Source organism: Triturus cristatus, chromosome 7, assembly GCF_964204655.1.
Source record: "Triturus cristatus chromosome 7, aTriCri1.1, whole genome shotgun sequence".
Taxonomy (NCBI): domain Eukaryota; kingdom Metazoa; phylum Chordata; class Amphibia; order Caudata; family Salamandridae; genus Triturus; species Triturus cristatus.
This window is the reverse complement of record NC_140590.1, coordinates 708,383,648-708,405,321: the sequence shown is the minus strand read 5'-3', so window position 1 is coordinate 708,405,321 and position 21,674 is coordinate 708,383,648. Positions and strand designations below refer to the sequence as shown.

The 21,674-nt window shown below is 46.1% G+C and overlaps 1 protein-coding gene across 2 annotated transcripts in view; it reads right to left on the bottom strand.

Annotated features, from left to right (window-relative positions):
- NPLOC4 (NPL4 homolog, ubiquitin recognition factor) overlaps positions 1-21,674 on the bottom strand; it is a 453,775-nt gene that overhangs the window by 274,427 nt on the left and 157,674 nt on the right. For both annotated transcript variants that reach the window (XM_085617373.1, XM_085617374.1), the window contains exon 7: positions 225-348. In XM_085617373.1, coding sequence (XP_085473499.1) covers positions 225-348 — 124 coding nt within the window. The remainder of the gene's footprint in view (positions 1-224; positions 349-21,674) is intronic.

The following is a 21,674-nucleotide window of genomic DNA, read 5'->3' as shown; positions in this document are numbered from 1 at the left end:
TATAGTCTTACACTTTGGTGCACACTGGAATAGCACCAGTTATTTATAGGTGTCGGGATACTCTCGGAGTTGGTCTTCACAAACACATTACCAGAATGCAAAGACAATCACATTCCCTGCTTTACAATGGGATATGATGAGTAGGATACTGGGTGTAAAGTATCACAGAAAAGCGCTTTATATCTGCATTATCAAAAGTCTATCAAGGTGTCAGTTTTTCTTACCTGTCTGTTTAGCGTGATTGCACTTGGCTGACACTTGGTACAAATGCCTTCAGGCCAGGGTGGATGTCCCTCGCACCCTGATTTTATCTTGCAACTGATGTTCTCAAGTGCAGCAAATTTTCCCCTGAAGAAAAGGCAGAGTCAGAAATTTAGGCATGAGGAGTTACACTTTATGTGTGCATAAATAATCAATTCTATCTCTTGTACAAGAGGTGAGGATTAGAAATATGGGACAGCATCATACAAGGGGCTGACTAGCAGCTAGTAAGGCAAGCTTCCTTAAAGTTGTTGTATTAAGGGGTCAAACCGATTAATCTGAAGCAAAACCATTTTTTTATAACCATAAATAGACTATACTGGACGCCCCAAAAGATCGCAAAGTTTGTTCAGGAGCCGGCTACGAGATGTAGAAGATGTGGCTTATTGAGAGCCAATGATGAACATGTCTTCTATACCAGCCCTGGGGTTATGGTGTTCTGGAAGGATATTGAGAACATCTTAAAAGCTATCCTGGGTGTAAATATCACGTTAGGCCCGGTGTTCGTTTTAAGGGGGGTGGATATGGCTTATTGTAGCTTCCTGAGTAGAGTGCAGAGGGGCCGCTTGTTCTATTTGGTGCTCTTAGCCAGGAGGGAGATCTGCAGACGCTGGACTGACCCACTTCCTCCATGTGCAACCATCTGGCTTAAAGCGATATATAGGACCTGCCGTTTGGATACGGAGGCTACGCCTTGGTGCGCAAACAAGATATGGGCAGATTTCATCAGATGGAGTGGAATTACAGGTATAGATTTAACAGTAGGAGAAGTTCTATGTTTACACCAAGGCGCCGCTTTGGATGACGGGCTGGTGGGCTCGGTCGGTGCGGTTGGGCCCAATGTGAATGCAGCAGGCCGTGGGCAGGAAATGAAAGGTAAAAGGACCAGAGTCTTGCAGAAGGCATGGTGATATGGGGACGGGAAAAAAGGGGAGGTGAAGATTATGCATTATCCTTCTCCATTTATATTCACAGCCAGCCACAAGAAACAGGACTATCCTCATCAACATAATGACTATAAATCCCACGACAAAACACTAGTCCAACTCCAAATATATATATATATCATCCTCAAGAAAACAGCACTTCCTCTTTCTTCATTGCTCAAAAGTAATCCAAGTGCTTTTTCTTGAAGATTGTCATATGAATTAGTATTACGTTTCTTGAATGCATTAGCACAGTCTCATTTGATGCATATGTGTATTACTCTATTTATGGTGCTAGGGGTTTGAAGTACTGCTTACTGCGACTAAATAATACCCTTTTCCCTCAGGGCACGCAGGTAAAGGAAGCTGGTGGTTCCTCTCATGGGATTTCACTTGCACACCAGAGAGCAATGCTATGTCACCTCGATGGAAAGGATCGAAGTCTCCCAAGCCGATGCACATCCAGACAGCTAGAATTCTGGGGTTGGGAAGCAGAGGTGCAGGTTTGTTACACAGCAGGCAGTTCTGCAATTACAGCAGGGGCATAGTAACACTCCAGGTCACTAGAGGACAGTGAAAGCTTACCAATGAGTCACTCATTCCTTTTCTCTCCTTGCTGACAAATGGAGTAATGAACTTGTTAAGGGAGAAAGCAGGCAGCTGTTTTTTTTCAAGAGACACGTTGATGCTTTTGACCTGACACCAGATTGGCAAGACAGTGAGAACATCTGGGAGTAATTCCTCCTAGCACCGGATGGGTGTTGCCCTGTTTAAGGAGTAGGGTAAGGTGCTCATACCTCTATTTAGACTTATGGTCATAATGAAAATAAGACTCATGTATAGTTGTGGACCTGTTATTGGGTGTATTTCCCTGACACCCAGAGCTCCATGGTGAGAACATAGAATAATGATCTCCATCAGGAGATAGAGGAGGAACAGTACATTCTCCCCTTGGGAGAAGGCATAGCGAAAGACACAGACTCCTCTATACAAACAGCCCTCAAATCTTTGGAAAGGCACAGGCCTTGAGACCCTCTATGTTGATAGACCTAGGACACAATATCCCAAAGAACCCCTGGGGACTCAGAACCTCAGCGCAAAGCCAAATAGAAGTGCACTTGGGTGGTCCCCATCGATGCTTTCTAGCAGCTGACATTTATAATGAAGCACATCTGAGCTCAGTCTCTCCTCTACAGAGGAACAGCCTTGGCTTAACCCAATGGCAGGGAGAACCTTCTTCTGTCAGGGGAACCCAAAGATGGAGAAGATTTGACTGGTCATGATGAAGAATCTGGAGAGAAACCTAGACGACTCTGGCGCCCAGACACACGACAAAACGTCCCAGGCTAGAGGACAAGTCTCCAAAGAGTCAATTTGACAAAGGAGGCTCACATACTCTAGGACCCAAAGATACGTATCACCCCATGTACTCTCAATGGTCTCCAGTCATGAAAGTAGGCCAATAAGTCGGAATCCGGTTGAGTGAACCACTAGAAAAAGACGTCAGGGACCGCCTGTGGTTCGAATTTCCTAGACCTTCTTTTGACTGCAAAGCCAAGTAGCTTGAGGTTTAACAGTGCTAATGAGGGCTGGCGGCAGAGGACAACTGCACATGTTGCTAGGCTGTGTGGTGTTCCCCATACTTCAAGGTGGCAGCCACCGTCACTCAAATGGCTCTCTGAAGTGTGTAAGAGGTCTGCAGCCGCATACAGGCCCACAAGCAACAGGAAAAGAGGACCCTCTCAGGATGCTTTAAGAGGGAATGCCACCCTCAATACCTTGGTTGTTCTGAATTGGGGTGGGTGGCAGACGGGTGGTGGCCTGATTGAGAAAAGGACTGAGAGGCCTGTACCTGGTCCCTCCTGGACCTAATGCGCAACAAGATCTGAGATTCTGAATGAAGCAGGCTTTTTTCCAGAGGTCAAATCAAACAAAGAAAACTGAGTCAAAATTAGTTCAGTGACCTTGAGAATGCCACACCATGAGTCATAAATCAAATCCAACTGCTAACGCGAAGAATATCTCACTGGATGTGTGTATGCACTCAAAAGTGGTACGGGGTGACGTATGCAGTGAAAATGATTAAAATTGGTTAACAAGGCACAAACCAGTTTGACCAGTTTTTTAACACAGTTATTTGTTTAAACTGTTACAGCACTGTTTTAATTTGGTATCAAGGTAGCACCCAAATAAATAATTTTTGTGCCTTAACCAATTTTAATCATCACACACTTTTTTCATCACTTGCACTGCATACGTCACCCCGTACCACTTTTGAGTTGGGTTCCTTCTACTCAAGTAACATACTGTTAGATGCATCTGGGACATACACAGAACCTGTATCTACGTTCATCTGGTAGTGGATGGTTCTCTGGGAAGTCTCTGGGTTCCCAAATGATGAAGCGAGCCACTTCCAGTGGGTGATGGGAATCCTTTCATGCATACACACATCCAGTGAGATATTCTTCGCGTTAGCAGTTGGATTTGATTTAGGACTCATGGTGTGGCATTCTCAAGGTCACTGAACTATTTTTGACTCACAGTTTTCTTTGTTTGATATGTTGATTTGGGGATTATAAACTGTTTGAGTCTTTAAACTTTATCCCTTAGACCCCCACACTATCTTGAGATATCTTATTACTCTTTATTCCAGAGGTGCCTATACGTGTAGACCTGGAGGAAGCACATGGTGCCCCCCCAAAGATGATCACAGTGGGAGTTCACCCCTCTAAACCACTCAACCAACACCTATAGGCAGGATTCAGAAACAATGGACTATTGCAATGGAGGGGTGGGGGGGCGGAAGAGCTGCTATCCTAGACTGTCAAAGTGACCCCTGCAGACCAACTGAAGCAGCATGATGACTACGTCATACTTGGATCCAAAGGAGAGAGTGGACAGAGGTGGGCACTGATTTGACCTTAACACTAAGGCAGGACCACGGCCATCTTTGAGTTGTGACTAGGCACACCCTTGCTCTGATGTTTAAGGGTCCTCAAAGCCTCTGTAAGGTTAACTGTTATGACCTGCTAGGAGTGAAATACTGCTAGCATCCACACAGCAATTGACTTCTTAAGAGATTCCTATGTTTTTTTGATGCGGGATGGGTGCATTCCTCCTCCTCCTCCTCTCGTTCTATGGGGCATAGCCATTGGACATAACTAGTGTTGAGGGGGCTCAGAACTACTGATGGATAAGGAATCCACTGTGATTGCCCTGGACTGCAGTGGGGCCACTGCAGCTCACAAGTGGCAAGGATGGGAAGTACAAAAGGTCCCCTAACCCTTATTGCACCTTGTAATCAGGCTAAGCCCAAAGCCAAAGGACCGAGGTGGACCAGCTAAATGTCATCAACTGAGGCTACCAGAGAGGCCAGGATTGACATAGTTGCTGTGGGTATGTGTCTGCTACTAGGTGAGTGACAAATGAAAAAGTGTATGAGGTATGCTACTGGAAAACTGCGTTCAACTCAAGACATGCTCAATAAACATTCTGGAAATCACAGATAGAGTCAGATTCCTTGAGTATTGTGCTGAGGATTCAGAAGGCCACAATTGCAGGAATAACATCAGAGTAGTGGGACTACCAGAAGGAGTTCATGGAACACACATACTGTCATTTCAAGTGTGTAACAGAAGAGAAGGATCCCTCAGAGTTCTCAAAGTTCTTCTCTTTGGTCAAAGCTCAAAGTCTGAGCCAGACAGCTGCTGGGAGCTCCTCCATGACCAGTATTGGCCGGACTTTTACACTACAGAGACAGAGCCACGATCCTTAAGAAAGTCAGACTGGTAGCCCCTCTTTATACCTAAAAAACAAATGTTCTTTCAATACCCGGACTACAGAGCTGCCGTTCAGCATAAAAAGAAGCTCATTGACAGAAGTCATAAACTCCTTTAGAGAAGCTTGCTGTTATTCCGCACCAAGAGAAAGTAATTAATGAGGATACTTCATTATTTTTTGCACAACCTACTGAGGATCGGGATTGGCTGGAAAAATACGGAACTGGAAGGGGTGATGAGGAATAGCAGCACTCAAACTAACAACGCAGAAAGCAGAGCAGATTGCTATTTGGACACAAGACTGCTAAACATCCATTAAACAACCGGTTGAACCAGAGAGACCTGCCATGATGAAAATGATTCAGCATGAGAAAGGTCCTGTAGATGAAAAGTCATCAACATCTATCATGTTGAGGGATGTATCGAAGAATGATTCCTCAGGGTGTGAACAGCTTGAAGTGCCTGATGAAGTCTATGTGGTATGATGTGAACTCCCATTGAACTATGAAAGTTGGTTTCTGACTCACAGAGCAATACAGAAGTGCTAAAAATATAGATAGCGGATCGCGTAATTAAGTATTATTTGATTGCATATAGTGAGTGCAGGGATCTGGGGCTGATACACTGATTCCATGGATGGATGAGGAAATATGAAGGGGCTTTTGTTAGGTCAGTTGAGGGGGAGCAAATATGATCTGATGAGAAACACCCCTACCCCCAAGTTTCTTCCTTTGCAGTACAACTATGAAAATCCTGCATGTTTAAGCCTTTTCTTTTAAAATTGCTTGGACAGAGTACCGTTGTGCCTCAGCCCATGGGAATTGGAGTTGAGGTAAATTGCATTCTAGTGATACAGGCACTGTGAGTGATACTATAGGGTGGAACAATTAGATCAGAGGAGTGATCATAGGAGAGGTTAACCTCTGGGGAAGGTGGGTGGAAAGACTGGTGATGGAGGTATTATCTGGCTTTTTCTCAATGACTGCACATTCTCCTAGACTAGAAAGCCAGCCCAAACTCCACTTATACTAGGGGAGAGACACTACCTGTGTATTATATGTAGATCTGGACAGATTCCCATCCCTACTGCTTAACACTAAATGTAGCACAGGGTTTCATGAAATGGCTCCCTGACTGGAGTTTGCTGGACATGTAGAGACTGATGTACAGCAGCCATAAAGAATACCCCTTTTACACACCAGTGCACAACTTAACATGTCCACTTTGATCGTTTTATGGGTCTGTTGCCAAATTCTCAGCTACATTGGGAAGCTCTCTGCCCGAGCATAACCCAATGGGACAGGCAGAACATTGGGGGCGGTTGGTGACCTAAAGTCTGGGCTCTACTATCTTGGTGGAAATTGCCATGAGATGCAGTAAGAGATGAATGCGGAAAACTCAAACTACTGTACTCACCAACTATCCCTCTGATAGGGCTCCCAAACAGCACGTCACTTCAGAGCTCCCATCCTGATAGACTGGATGCAGACTGGACTGCTTATAGCAGGTGAAGTTTATAAGGACAGGGAATTAATACCCTCACACAACTGACAAATGACCTTCCAGGCTCCAAATTCCTGACCTAGATTGCCATAACACAGGATATCAAACAGAGGGGGGAACTCAAACTTCTTAGAACCGGTCACACACAAAGTCCAACCACTGATATTTACATCAGGAAATAGTGGCAGGCACCAGCCTGATCCTTATTAGACATGACTAAATCGATTTCTCAACACGTAAAACTAAATGGGAGAATAACCTGGATAAAGCCTAAAATACAAAGGGTTGGGAAAGAGTCCTAAGACATCCGCAGGTCTCAAGGAAAGTGATTTTTTTTTATTACACTTTTTGACTTCATCTTCAATCTTATAGCAACATGTCCAGACAGTAAGCATTACAATGTGTTATGCACTATGCATCCAATACACACATATATTCATACAATATATCCATCAATTGTAAAGACACCCTGCCGGTCTGACCCACTATCAGGAGAAATACATTAGGTGCAGAAGATCAATCCAAAGAATACAATACATAAACAGTCAGCATCATTGAGCTTACGAATACACACACACAAATTGGACCTAGCAACAGTAATTGGGAGCAAACCACTTACCCATGTGGGGGGACCACTCATCCTAATGGTAGTGGCCCTTTCTGAATTTCTGAGGACCACTACTCACTAGCTCAGTGTGATTAAATTATTTAGACCCGCCATCTTCTGGCTTAGCCGACGTGTGACTACACAAATATTCATCTAGTGGGGACCATATATATTTCTGCCGTGATTGTACCGGCATGAGTTCCCAATATGCTGCAAGCTGTTCCTGGTAGTAGGCAGTATCTTTCAGTCAGTCCGCAACCCGGGGCAAAGCTCGACGTCCCCATCTCATGGCCACCCTAGATTTAGTTAGCATCAACAAAAGAGCAGCCTGGTTGCGCCTATCAGGGGTAACCGCTTGGAAAAATCCTAATAGTACTACTAGTGGAGAACACTCGAGCGGGAACCCTAGTATGTCACCAGCCTAGCAAAAATCTCCTACCACTATGTAGAGGCACTTGGGCATGTCCAAGAGAGGTAGAAGGACTCCTGGTCAGGGGCGGAGCAACTGCAACATCTGGAGTCTCCCCCAATCCCATTTTGAGCTTCCCCACTGAGGTACGATACATGCAGTGCAAAAATTTGAAATGTATGAGTCGAAGATGGTAGTTTGGGGATAATGCACGTGACTGCAAACAGCAGTTCTGCCATTGTTCATCTGTTAGTGGGCGTGTGATATCTGCATCCCACGCTGCCTTACTGTTGGGTATGGACATTGATGCGGTGCGTTGCATGTCAGCGTGATAAGTCTGCGGGGCGAGAGGGTTGTGAGAAACATCTCCAACACGTGTGATGTCGGGGGCGTCAGGGAACCCCGCAATTAATGGACAAATGGCAGTGCGCACTTTGTAATATGTAAAGGTGTTGAGAAAAGCAGCGGCGTTGACCAGGAGGGTGTCCTGTGCGGAGATGAAGGTGTTGTTGGGGAATAGTGTATCCATGGATGTAAGTCTAGGTTTGTGCAGTCTAGCGCAAGTACCACAGTCAGATGTAATTGGCAATAAGGGATGTGCAATGATGGGCACTGAGGGGGCGAAAAAGGTCGTCCAGTCAGGCTCTGCGGAGTAGCTCATCCCACGCCCACAACGTGCACGCCGTGTCCACCCTATCCCGTGGGCGCACTGAGTCTGGAACATGGCTAGCTGCAATAGGCAGGGCGCTACCCAATCGCACACGGCGGCTGTGTACGACAAACTGGGTATGGAACAGCCAATAACATGCAAATTGAGCCAGAGTGCAATAATAATAAAGATCTAGGACTGGAGCTCTGAGACACATTGCTCAAAAAGAAGCGTTTGAGCGTCTTCCAGGCAATGCGTGGTTGCGATCCCGCCCACTCGAGTGAAATGAGGCGTGAGCAAAGTTGCCTGCGGAAGCCGAAGGATAAAGGAAGTGTCAAATTTAGGAAGAGATACAAAAACTTCGGTAGGATAATCATTTTGGGAATGGCCTGCCGTCCCATAAGTGACAATGTGAGCCGCGACCAACCCACAAGCCTCTCGTTGAGCCAGTCAAACAATCTACCATAGTTATTCTTCAACAGTTCATCAATATTTCTGCTGAGCCAAATACTGAGATATCTGACTGCGCCCTTGGCCCACAAGAAGGGGAATTCAGAGCCCGGTGTGGGAGTGTCATTCGTCAAGAGAAATATAATGGGATTTGCCCAGTTGATGACAATCCCCAACACCCCCGCCAAATCTAGTGAATTCCCTAATGAGCAGATCTAAGTTGGCCTGTGACTCGTGCACATATAAAGTGACATTGTCCAGTACAGGGACACCAGTTACGTGGGAGGAAAAGAAGGCCAATCCTCTCTGCGCATGGTGTTAACGCAGACGGGGTGCGAGGGGGTACCATCACAGCGATCGCAAAGAGGATCGGCGATAATGGGCAGCCCTGCCTGGTACCCCAAGTTATAGCGAAGGGTTCCAACATACTCCCGTTAATGCACAGTGGGCCGGGTGTATAACAGTCCAATGGAATTGATGTAGGATGGGCTCAGACCTAAGCATCTCAGGAGGGCAGACCGATACACCCACTCGAGGGAGTCGAATGCCTTAGGGGTGTCTAAGAAAACAGCGGCCGAATGCACAGAGGAATCAATGGAATAAAGAATGGCAAAGAAGGTGCAAAGGTTAGTGAAGTGGATCTGCCAGGTACAAAGCCAGAATGATTCTGCCTTACGAGAGATGGGAGCAGACACGACGCGAGCAGCTGGGCAAGTATCTTGTTGTCCTTATTTATTAATGAGAGGGGCCTATAGGAGTCACAGCGAGTGGGATCCTTTCCCGGTTTGAGGATCGTTACAATTAGGGCCTCTCTCAAGGAGGCTGGGAGCACTCTGTATACACTGCCATTAAATCGGGCCGAGTAGTGGAGCGAATTCCTTATAGAATGCTGCCGGAGGGCCATCAATACCCGATGCTGTATCTGCCACCAGAGAGCTGATCACCGCCATAATCTCCTCTATCATGAATGGATCATCCAGATAGCGACTGTGGTCTTCATCCAGACACAGGAGCAGAGTCCTACTAGTCAAGAAGGTCCGATGGAGGGCCATCCTTTCGTGAGCGGTAAAGCGAGGAAAAGAAAGCTGTCATCAATTCCCAGACATTCTCGGTGCCTGCGTGTATGCATGCTTCCTCGTCCTGCAGTTCTAGGATGTAGATACTTGCCCATGGTTCCGCATTAACCGAGCTAGTGACCTGCCCGGTCTTTCACCCTTTCCGTAGCGATGCACCTTGACTCGGGCCCCGTGCAGTTCACCGCCCGCTGGGGGGCCTTCTCGTAATCTGCCAGTTCACCCCGTATTGAAATTACAGGTGGAAAGGTGCATCCAGAAAGAATTGTAGTCCATAGAGATCCAATAAACGTTTCAAAATATAGGTGTTATTTCTTTATTTCTACGTATCCATATACATATCTTTCTTGTTTGTACAAAGGACATCAGCCACAAAGAACTTCCAGCCAACGCGTTTCGTTCAAACAACTTTTTAAAACTTTATCAGGGCTCCTATATGTTTTAATGAAAAACCTTTGTTACCTTAATCTGATCTTTTAGAATATATTTGATAGGTGTTCAATAAAAAAGGAATGTTTTTCTTCTTGTACACCGAGACATTCCATCCAAGCGACATTTGTGAGGTTATCCGTAAATAAAATATTAAAGAGGGATGCCTCCCGAGATGATACCTTAATAAGTATCCTCGTACCTGTTCCCACAGGTAAAAAAAACTATTTGTTGGCTTCTAATCAGTTTACCCCGTATGTCTGTAAGGGTGTTCGGAGTGCCCGCTGAGAAGAAACGGGACTCCAGGTCTCGGACTACCCGTTCAAGCCGCGAGAGATCCCTTCGAAAACCGCGAAGCACGCCCGCCTGTTTTGCTATACATTCCCCACAGATGACCACCTTGAAGGCCTCCCAGAGGGTGGCACTCGTTGTGTCCCCCGTATCATGGTGATCAAAATATGCCGTAACACTCGCTCTAATATCTTCCCAGAATACCTGGTCCCGCAACGCTTCCGGCGGCAGTCGCCACCTGAAGGCCTGGGATGGAGCACCCAGTAGCTTCAATTCCAAAAGTACCAGGGCATGATCGGAAAGAGTGCACAGAAAATGAGATGACTGTACAGACCACTATGCAGCATCCTGCGACACTAACAAGTAAGCTAGACGTGACCAAGAAGAGATTGCAGTATTTATGCATGTACCGTCCCTGCCATGCTTCTGGATCGCCAAATGTCATGTAAGTCAAAGTCCCTCATGCGGGTGAGGTCTTCTGGAGGCACTGGCCCTGTCCAGCTCGGGGTCTAGGATAACATTGAAGTTGCCCCCCCCCCCCACAGGGTTTGCTCCAGGCCCAAGTGTCTCAGCCTGCCTCCAGATATCTGCTAAGGATTGGGGGTCGTCTGTATTCGGTCCATAAACTGCTATTATTCTAATAGGGTGGCCCATGAGGTAGTCCGTGATAATCACATACCTGCCCTGCTTGTCACATTTAACCCTGCGCGTCCACTACTCCAAACCTTTTCTGAAAAATACCACCACCCCACCACGGATGTAGTTGGAGTACAAAGAGGCATGTTTCATACCCATCCAATTGGACTTAAGCCTAGATGCAGAGTTCTCAATGAGGTGTAGTTCCTGCAATAGACATATATCTATTGAGTGTTGCAAAATATAAGCACAGCCTTGATGGGCCTTTCGGTGGTCATTTAGACCCCGGATTTTCCATGTGAGAAATGTAACAGGGCATCAGTTCGCAGTGATGTGCTATGGTGCGAGTGACCTGTTGCTCCCCACTCACAGAAAGCGCACTCGAATAGTTTAGTATCTGCATCTACCAATGCTGAAACATTCAACAGCCCCCACCCTCCCTCACCAACCACCCAACTTGGTCGTGTACCAATCCCCCCCCCCCTTCCCCAGCCCAGCCAATAACAGACTATGAAAAGCGAACTCAAGGGGACTTATCCCGTGGGCCAGAGCGAGTCTAGGCATACGCCCCAATCAAAGTGGCAGAGATCCCCTACAACAAACCAACTGTTGATAACGGTAGCACGCTTTGTAGGTAGGCTCAACGACCCTTTAGCATGTACATGTGCATGAGAGCGCAGCATAACGGGCGGTTGCCAGAAGAACAATGTGGTCAGTCAATAATAAAGCATCACAGTTTGTAAAACATGAGCGCAACGCACACAATTAAGTACTTTTGTTAAAGCAAGTTATGTGGAGTAAATCATTCTCACTCAATGTGTGATCAGGCCACTTTGGTGGGGGGGGGGGGGGGGGGAGATATGGCAGAGCCTCCGTGCCCTGCTACTTGTTTGGCAAATTTTAATGCAGCTTTAGCATCATACCAAAATTGCTGTTTACCCTCCGAAGTCACCTTCAGGCGCGCTGCATAAATCATTGGATACGAGACCTCAGCCTTTTGCAATATCTTTTGGCTGGGGTGAACTCGCGCCGGGCCTCCTGTACAGAAATAGTAATGTCAGGATGGAAAGAAATGGTATTGCCCCAATATTGTATTGTGCCTAGCACTCGGGCTTTGCGTAGCACTGCAACCCAGTCCGGATAGTTCATCAGCCATGCCTCTATTGGTCTAGCAGGAGCCCTAGGGGGTGGCCTGGACCCTAGTCACCACTGTGCGTGCTCTACTACAAACATGGCTGATAGTCCATCCCAAAATAGGTCCCGAAGCATGGTCATGATGAAGTCCTCCATTTTTGTAATGTTGGTTGACTCTGGGAGGCCCGCGATTCTGAAATTAATAGATGGAAGCATACCTCCAAGTCCTCATTTTTGTCCCTGATGAGCTCCAAGACCATGCCCATTTTCAGCAGTTGCTTCCTTACCTCCGCCTGTGAATCCTCTGTGTCAGATACCCCCTACTCTAGCAGGTCAATGCGCTCATCAGGCTTTATCTACTCTCTGCTTGACGCGATCAAGGCGGTTAGTAAGCAGACGCAGCTTAGTGTCGATAGCTTTAAGATAGGAGCGGACCTCAACAAGAATCTCCCTTAAATCCACATCGGGCTGCAGCTGGCCATCAGTGCGCTCAGGGGATACCTCGGGGTACGAGCAGGGCCCCCTCTGCCTGGTGCTATGCCTGCCATCAAATTACAGCTTCATTTGTTTGCCGTTGTTTTCCCCCATGGTGGGTCCTTTTCTGATGGATGTGGCGGTTGTGGTGCCCAGCACCAGCGGCAAGGGAAGGCACAATCTCCAACTCAGTTCTCACAGCACCAGATCAAGGGGTCAAGATATTGTACCCCTCGTGTAGGCTGTCCGATTTAGACCCAGCTTAAGTGATAATGAAGGCAAGGGAACAGCACGCGCAACAGCACAAGGGGGCGTCCCCACCCCCCACTAGATAAGCATTCACCAAAACTGGTCAGATCTGGGCCTCCCATGCAGCTTTACAGATGTAAGGGCCGGGAGGGGATCCAGTCACTGCGCACCCCCTCACCTACAGCCGGCACGCACCGTCGCAGTTCCCGATGTGCTCCTCAAGGGCAGCACAGGAAACCGCAGCTCTCCGGCAGGCAATGGATTCTTCACCCCCCCCCCCCCCCCCTGCCCCGATGCTGTGCAGGAGGCCGCTGACCACAGCAGCACCAGCGGCCTCCTCAATCACTACAGCTTCCCTGTCTCGGCCATGCTCGCAGGCCTGTCCGCGCGGCTGTCGGGCTTGGTCCTGTCACTGGCACCACACGCCCTGTGGCGATCAAAGGTGCTCCACCATGTGCTTCAGTGAGCCATGTGTTAATGTGACCCCCACAGCTGTGAGTCGTGCAGTCTGTGTCGCGTGAATTTCTGACGGAACGAGTGGCCATCTCGCTGCACAGGCAAGCTCCACCCCAGCCCCCCCAATGGAAAGTGATACTTAAATGCACTGGATTCAATTATTTACATATGGCCTTGATGTCCCCCAAAATGTTATATTGGATACTCAGGAAGGAAGACGCAAAGTGCCCCAGAATTGATTATCCTAATATAGATCATGGTCTAGCCTTGCCAATGCATCCAGGTATTCAGAAGGACATTTTCCCTTTTTTTTTTTAAGTAAGAAAAATAAATGGGATGATCTCCACATCAAGTGGAGATCATCCCATTTTAATTTCCCCTTAGATAATGGAAACATAAAGCCAGAAACAGAACAAGTAGGCACAAATCTCAGAAGAGACAATTTTGAGGGATACAAAACTGTTTTGGTTAAAAAAGTATGAGATTTTTACAGTTGATATCTGGGTAATTTGGGTCTCTGAGTTCCAGAAGCCATTACATGGATGCAGATTAATAATATCTAAGGATTAAAAGGGCAGAGGGGAGAAATCAATAAAACCATTAACACTGAGACAGCAAGCATGCTTGCAATAAAGCCTTCAACAGGGAAGAAAGGGTTCTTGTTATCAGGCTACTCCACAAAAAGCAAGGGTTGCAATGGCAAAAGTCTCAATGTCCGTGGAATCTTCTAAATTGGGCAGGATGTTAAGGAGATCACTGGGAAAAAAGAAACACATGACATCCCACAAGGACACAGTGAAGTTTCTGAATAGAGACGTAGTGAAAAGCCTTATTTAAGGACAAGCATTGTCTGCGTTTACAGATCAGATCCATTGTAAATTGAGGTAGTCTTTCTTCCCTCTCTCTCGTCATCCAGGATGGACATCTGGGGAGTGTCTACTCTGAGCGGAATCGTGATTAGAAGAAATATAATACATGTACCTGTAAGGCCCACGTCCCTTCCCCATCCCATCAGCCCATTTAGCACAAGAGTTTTACAGGCACAGACATTCATGTAGAAAAGGAGAAGAGGCAGCAGTCTCCTGGAGCGGTGGCTGAAAACTACTGAAAATTGTTTCTTCATATTGTAAAGCGCTAGACAAAGATAAAGGCAGAAAAATGTCTCAGAGCAGAAAAACTATCCGCAGTATGAAAAATAAAGTTTATAATAGCTTTGGGTTATGGGATCTTCTCAACATGAACAGAAGATGGAGGGGAAGCGGATGCAGAACATTATAGCTTCTGGCGACTAACAATTTAAAAGGAAGGAAGACACAATACCTTACCTGTCATTTGCCTGTATATTTTATGAAAAACGATAATGTGAGAATATCTTAACAGTTATAAATGACCAAGATCCAAGGAGAAACAAATATTGCAAGGAATATCAAAAAGACCACATTTGCAACTAAGACTAAAGATTTTTTTGACACCAAAATGAAGATGTGCATAATGTGGCAGACAATCACTAGAGATCACATTCTATATCGAACTGCACTCTGTCTTAAAATGCCTTTCTGAGGGAAAACCTTTGCCATGATTTTAACATTTTCAGAAGGTCAAGAAGCAAAAGAATTCAGTCGAAGGAACAAATACACCACACACCAGCAGACAAACTCATGGAAGAATCATTCATTTTCACCGCTATGAAAAACAGGCTCTGCTCTATGTATTCATAAGTAGTTGTGCAGAGGAGCTAGGAGGCAGGATGTGCTGTTTTTCGGACTTCTCAGCAGAGGAATATCCCAGAAACAGGTATTGTGTTGGGAATTTTCGAGCAGAGAGAACACCGCTTTCAAGCACTTCTCCCTTCCTACTCAATACCTTCTTTTGGTGCCATCGTTGCTTGGAGCCAGTTTTCGTATTCCAGGAAAGGCAAGTGTCCTCAGATGCTTGTTGAGAAAAGCCATAATTTGGAACTTGTTTTTTTTTTATCTCCATGGCCTACCTTATTTATAAGTCTTGCTGAGACAATGAATGCGCTGCTGCTTGAAAGACGTTTTGTTAGCTTACTGAGGGCTTAGAGCACCCACACTACTTCATTGTTGATCTAATTTCCTTGCTTCTCCTTGGCCAGCGCATTGTGGCTTCAGCTTTTCTTCATGTGCTTGTCCATCCCCTGGAGCGTGTTCTAGATACTGCTTCCTTGTTGCACCTTGTGTACTTCCACTGCTCACGCTTTCAGAGGTACTTTTTTTCTTTCTTTAGTTGATTGCCAGTCCTTGTTGCTTGTACCCCCCTACACTATCGCCATTACCTTGTCCTTCACACCGCCCTCCCTTCCTGTGTTGCTTCTCCTGTCCCTCCCAGCCCCGCCTGCATGGATACGCTTCTCCAGTCCCTCCTGCTGTCAGTCGTGTTGCTTTCCCCCCTCCCGCTGGCTGTATTGCTGCTTGCCCCTCCAGCTGTCCATCCTGCTGCTCCTCACCCCCGCTGCTCCATATGTTGCAAGTCCACTTCTGCCTTCCTCCCACTGTACCCTATGTTTCTTGCCCCCTCCCACTGTCAGTGTTGGCCCCAGCCTAACCCACCAGAACAAAAAATAATAATTTTAAAAAACCCACCACTTTCTCCACTAACTTAATTTTTTCACTTAACATGTGGCACACTGCCATGTTGTTGCTTGCCCCCTCTAACCATCCCACCAAAGCCAAATTCCTTTCGCATATGTGAGATCTTTTTGGCTTTGACAAGTGTTTTTATTTCAGCCATGTTCAGTGTTTATTTATTTTTTTAGCAGCGTTGAACTGCATCACAGTGCTTTTTTAACTTTCAGACATGCTGCACAGAATCCAACGGCTGCACAACATTGCTTAAAAAAACCATTGACAAAGTCCATAGATCTTGGCTTTCTGATCACTCTTGCTTGACCAAGATCTAGCTATCTGCCAAATTTGGCATAATTCCGGTAAATGCGTTTTGAGGACCCCACCCCCTTTTTCTCAGCCCCTTCTTGATGATTCATCCCGAAACTTTCCAGACAGCAGCTGAAGTGCCTATTTATTTATTTATAAAGTTTTATATAGCGCGAACATGATCACGAAGGATATCACAGCGCTTTACAATTGGAAGAAAGGTAATAAAGGCAGTACCAGAATCAAATAAGAATACCAAACAGAACAGTTACATACAAAAGGGGGTCAACAGAGAATAAGACAGAACTGGTGCATATCGAACTGGGCAGATGAGAAGTTAAAAAAAGAACAGCACCTACGCCGACCTTAGAGGTGTAAGTCCAATCCCTTAGAGTCGAGGAACCAAACCCATTTAAGGTAAGAACTTGATCATAAGGAATTTTTTAGCTTCCAATTTTGAAAGCAACCGCGGAGGAGATTCTGCGAACTTCCGGTGGGAGAGAGTTCCAGATTTTCGGGGCAGAGCCTGTGAAAGCTCGGTGACACGTTCTCTTTTTTACGAAAGATCTGAGGTTTCAGGAGGAAACAGTTAGCACTTCTAGAAGGTCTGCCACCTCCGGATAGTTCTAGCTTTTGCGCTAGATAACTGGGGGGTTTGAAATGGAGGGCTTTGTGAGACAGGCAGGCAATCTTTAGCCGTATTCTTGCTTCGTAGGGAACCAAGTTAGGGATTTAAGGACTGGGAATATGAGCGCGTTTCTTTTGGTACCCGTAACCAATCTTGCAGCAGCGTTCTAAGATGCCCTTAGTGGGGCCAAGGTATATTTGTGGAGGCCACCGAGCGTAGCACTGCCATAGTCTAGCCTCGGCAAAACAAGCGCTTGGACCACCTGCTTGAAGTCAGCCTGTGTAAGGAATAGTTTGAGATTCCGGAGTGTCCTCATCAGGTGATTAACTCCCTTGCATACCTTGCTAATATGATTCTTCATGTGCAGATGCTTGTCTAGGGTGATTCCGAGAGATTTAGCAGAGTCAATAATGAGGGGGAGCAGTTGACGGCAGTGAAGTGGTTCATCCAGAGGTCTAACTTGGAGATGTGATTCGGAAGAGAAATGAGAAGGAATTCCGTTTTGGAGGTGTTGAGCAAAGCGGTGGTTCTCAAGTAACCAGTTTAGAGTGTTTGTTAAAGAGGTGTTGAGTGAAATGAGATTATCCGGGGCGGAGATTTTCAAATAGAGTTGCATATCATCTGCATACATATGGAAGAGAATGTTTGTGGAGTTTAGTGCATTAGCTAATGGTTGCAAGAACAAGTTGAGAATGGGAGATAGGGTGGACCCTTGGGAGACTCCCATGGATACTGGGGAGAGCTGGGGAAGAGAGTGGTTCGCCTTGACTCCTTGGGATCTGTGGTGGAGGAAGGACGAGAACCAATGCAACACCCACCCAGAAAAGCCCATCCTGTTCTTCAAAATGAATAGGAGGTTGTCGTGGTTGACAGTGTCAAAAACAGAGGAAAGGTCAAGGAGGATTAGGAGGCAAGATTCATTAAGGTCGAGCATTTTTAAAATGTCATCCATGAAGTGAGTGATAGCCGATTTAGTGCTGGGCCCACCCCAAAAGCCAGATTGATGTTGGTCCAGGAATTGGAAATTCTCGATGTGAGCACAAAGTTGTGATTGGACACATTTTTCTAGGAGTTTGGCTAGAGTGGGGATGTTAGAGATGGGGCAGAAGTTGTTTTTTTTTTTTTGAATAGGTGAAACCTGAGCTGCTTTTAGGCAATCCGGAATCATGCCTTGGGCAAGTGACGGGTTGACAATCTTTGTCCAGATGGGGAGGACAACATCCTTGATTTCTTTGAAGATGGAAGGAGACAGAGGGTCACTGAAGTGATTAGATGGGTTGATACTCTGGAGGATCTTGCTAATGTCTCTTTCACTGAGGGGAGTGAAGGTGCCCCATAAGGCATTGTTTTTGGTGCACAGGCTGATTGGTTTGAGCTTCTCTAGGAGGGCCGGAGGGGCGCTGGCCCATAAGATGGTAGTAGAGCCTTCGTAGAGACAAGTCAAATATTCCAGCAGCCAGTTCGTCGCATGAGGTTGGGCTGACTCCAGGGTCAGAGTGGTTTGGAGCTTCCACCGATTGCCGTTTAACCAGTTCAAAAAGTTTCTTGGGGCGAATAGAGCCTTGATTAAGTTGAGATCTGAAGTAGTCTGCCTTAGCGTTCTTGATTTGTTTGTTATAGTAACTCCTGAACGCTCTAAGGATGTTTTAGCTGATCCAAGGATGGTTTGGATCTCCATGATCGTTCAATTGCCCTAAGGTTGCGCCGTTCAGAGTTTAAGTTGTAGTTGAACCACGGTTTGGATATTTTTGTTGAGGCACTTTTTTGTTGGAGTGGTGCAATGGAATCCATGATGCTAGATATAGTAGAGTTGTAGAAGTCGGTGAGTACAAGAACCTCAGACATGTCATCTTGGCAGGAGAGGGCACATTTACAGTGGATTGCTAGTTCATCTGTATTGATAGGTCTGAGGTCCCTTTTCCAGATCTTCGATTTCGTTGGTTAAGCCTTCCAAAGAGACACCTCCCTGTTAATATAGAAGAAGATGCTGTGATGGTCGGGCCAATCGCAAGGGGTATTGGTATCCAGGGTGATGGTGTGTCCTTTGGTAATGATGAGGTCCAGAATTTCTCCTTTATTATGGGTTGGCCGGTCACAATGTTGAATCAAATCATGATCACTTATGAATGATTTAAGGCATGTTACAGCTTGGTCATTGGGGTTAGACCAGTAAAGGTTGAAATCCCCAAGGAAGATTTGGGACATTACAGAATCGACATTACCAGAGATGATTTCCATTAATTGTTTGATGAAGGGGAGATTGTCCCCCGGGGGTTGATAAAATGTGTGAAGTTTGCAAACCGGAAGGTTGTTACTCGAGATGTTGAGACATTTGCAGGAGGATGGCGTAGAGGACTCCAAGTGGGAAACCGAGAGTGCGCTCCGGTGTATACAAGCTAGGCCACCGCCCAGCTTCAAAGCTCTGTCTAGACGAATTATGTCATGGGTAGGATGCACTAGGAAGTCTAGGATAGGAGTGGAAGAGGGATTGAGACAGGTTTCAGTGATGATGATGATGTCTAAATCATTGTGTTGAATGAGGTCGAAGATGTCAGAGGCGTGTTTACTGGCTGAACGGCAGTGGAGTAGTACGTATTTAAGACATACCAGTGTATGAGAGGAAGGTGTCTGGATGATGTTCACTCTCCTGAGGTTGTGATTATTGATGACTAAGATTGTGAGGGGGTTCTCTGTTCGAGTTAGAGAGAATGGCTTGAATTTGACCCGGGAGGATCTTGTTGGTGTCTAGAGTAGGCAGGTAGGAGGGGCCTCGATGTATGCCAGGGAATACTAAGGCGGTGTTGCGAAATTCCATGTGGGGGGTGGGCATTGAGGACTCGCGGTGTTCCAGGATGCTTGGATAGGTAGGTTGATAAAGGGGAGAGGCTGGGAGGGCCATTGACCTGTGAGTCAGGGACGGTCCAGTCGAGGTTGAATGGGTTTGGCCGACCATGGTCCGTGGAGGTCAATTGCCAGATCTCCGGCCTAGCGGATGGCGTGGAAAGAGGGATGAGGGAAGAGGGCTCTTTCGCTGGGAGCAATGGCGGTAGGGCGAGAGAGAACCTCTCAGCTCTAGAATCAACCTGTATTGGACTGAGTCGGGTATTCGGCCAGTCCGACAGGGGACTGAGAGGCTCTGAGATCATCCAAGGGGGGGAAGGGGGGGGGGGGGGGGGGGAGTATGGACCTCCCGGCAGTGCTGGGTTGCGGGACTGGTTAGGTCCTGAGTGATGGTCTGGTGTGGGTGGGGGGTCATTGGATTTAGCCAAGACCAACTTTTTGAGTTTAGGGAAGATAATGACCATCCTAGCTAGATTGACATTAGAGGCTTGAGTTAGGATGATACCATTGGTGTAGAGGGTGATAATGGCATTAGCGTTGAAGGTTAGAAAACTAATTTTTAACATTTTGTGAAGATTTGTCAAACGGTGCCAAAGTTATTGGCAAAACAAAAAATGATTTTCTTATGGAAACTAGGTCCTAACTATAAACTGGCAACCGTCAGTAGGTAATATATATATACATATACACACACATGTATGTATATATCCACATATATGTTCAAATCACAGTGACGGGTGCCACAGAGTTTCCATAAGAAGAGTTTTTTGTTTTGCAAACAACTTGGGGCCATTTGATAAATCTTGATGAAAGCTTTTTTTTTTTTTTTAAACTTTCATCCATCTCAACTCCTTCCCGAAATGTTTTGTGGAGAGCCTTCAAGCAGGGGCCGAGGAGAGGCAGGGGGCCCAAAACACTTTTCCCCCTTGCAGGAAAAATTACAATGATACGAATTCGACAAAAAGCTAGATCTTACTCAAAGTGTGCTTTTTCAGGCTTCCCACTTGCTGGCTCCATCGTCGCTCTCATGTTCTTTCTCCCCATTTGTCTATGGCAGGCATACATCATGCCTCTTCCTGTGTTTAGCCCTCACTGAGAGCATGAACCAATTACTGTATCAATCCACTAGTCTTATTTTAGCAGCATCTGTTTCAGTAACTACTTTTTTCTCTGTCTAATAGCAGTTCCCACGAGCGCTCGTGTTTCGCTCCATTGTAAATAGGCCTATAAAACTAGTTCTGATCTCCTCACATTTGCTGTGCATTCAAAGACCGAGCTCAAATGTCAGACGCTGTTTTTGGAGGGCACCGGTTTACTTTTCTTTTTAAATGCCCCTCCGGCTCAACCCTCATGTCACAGAGACATGAATAAGTTCTGTCAGACCAGCGTAGCCGTGGACAGCCATTTCATTATTAGTATTACTCATACAATTAGTGGGGGCAGTAAAATAAATTATGGTATAGCTGCGGATATATATAGGTTTTTTTTTTTAAATTCTGACTCAAAATAAAAGTCACAAAAAGAAGCCTAAAATCAAGCTATTTTCTTCAAAAACAAAAGCCCGCTATTTACCAATAAAATAACATATACATTTATAGTATACCTTAATTTATGTTTGGTTCGCAAAAGCATTTGTCTCTGTTTCTCCAAACCTTTTTCTGCTTTTGTAGTATTTCCAAGATGGCTTTAGTTTTGACGAACTTAAATAGTTGTCGGTGACACTCTAATCATGCCTGCGATCTCCTACTCTTCCTGTAGGCCCCGCCTCACTGGGGCTCAGACCTGCCCACTACCCTACTTGCAGTTTCTATTTATTGTGAACCAAGGCTCTGCACAGAAAAGACCAAAGTGTCATATCAAAGTAGTCATGTTTCCGCGTACCCTGCAGCGCTACATGTGCTTGCTACTGGCTGAGGGGTGCTTGTTGTCTGATGTCACGACTGACTGAAGAGGAGACGGGAGATGTGGTGGCCGACAGCTGGCTT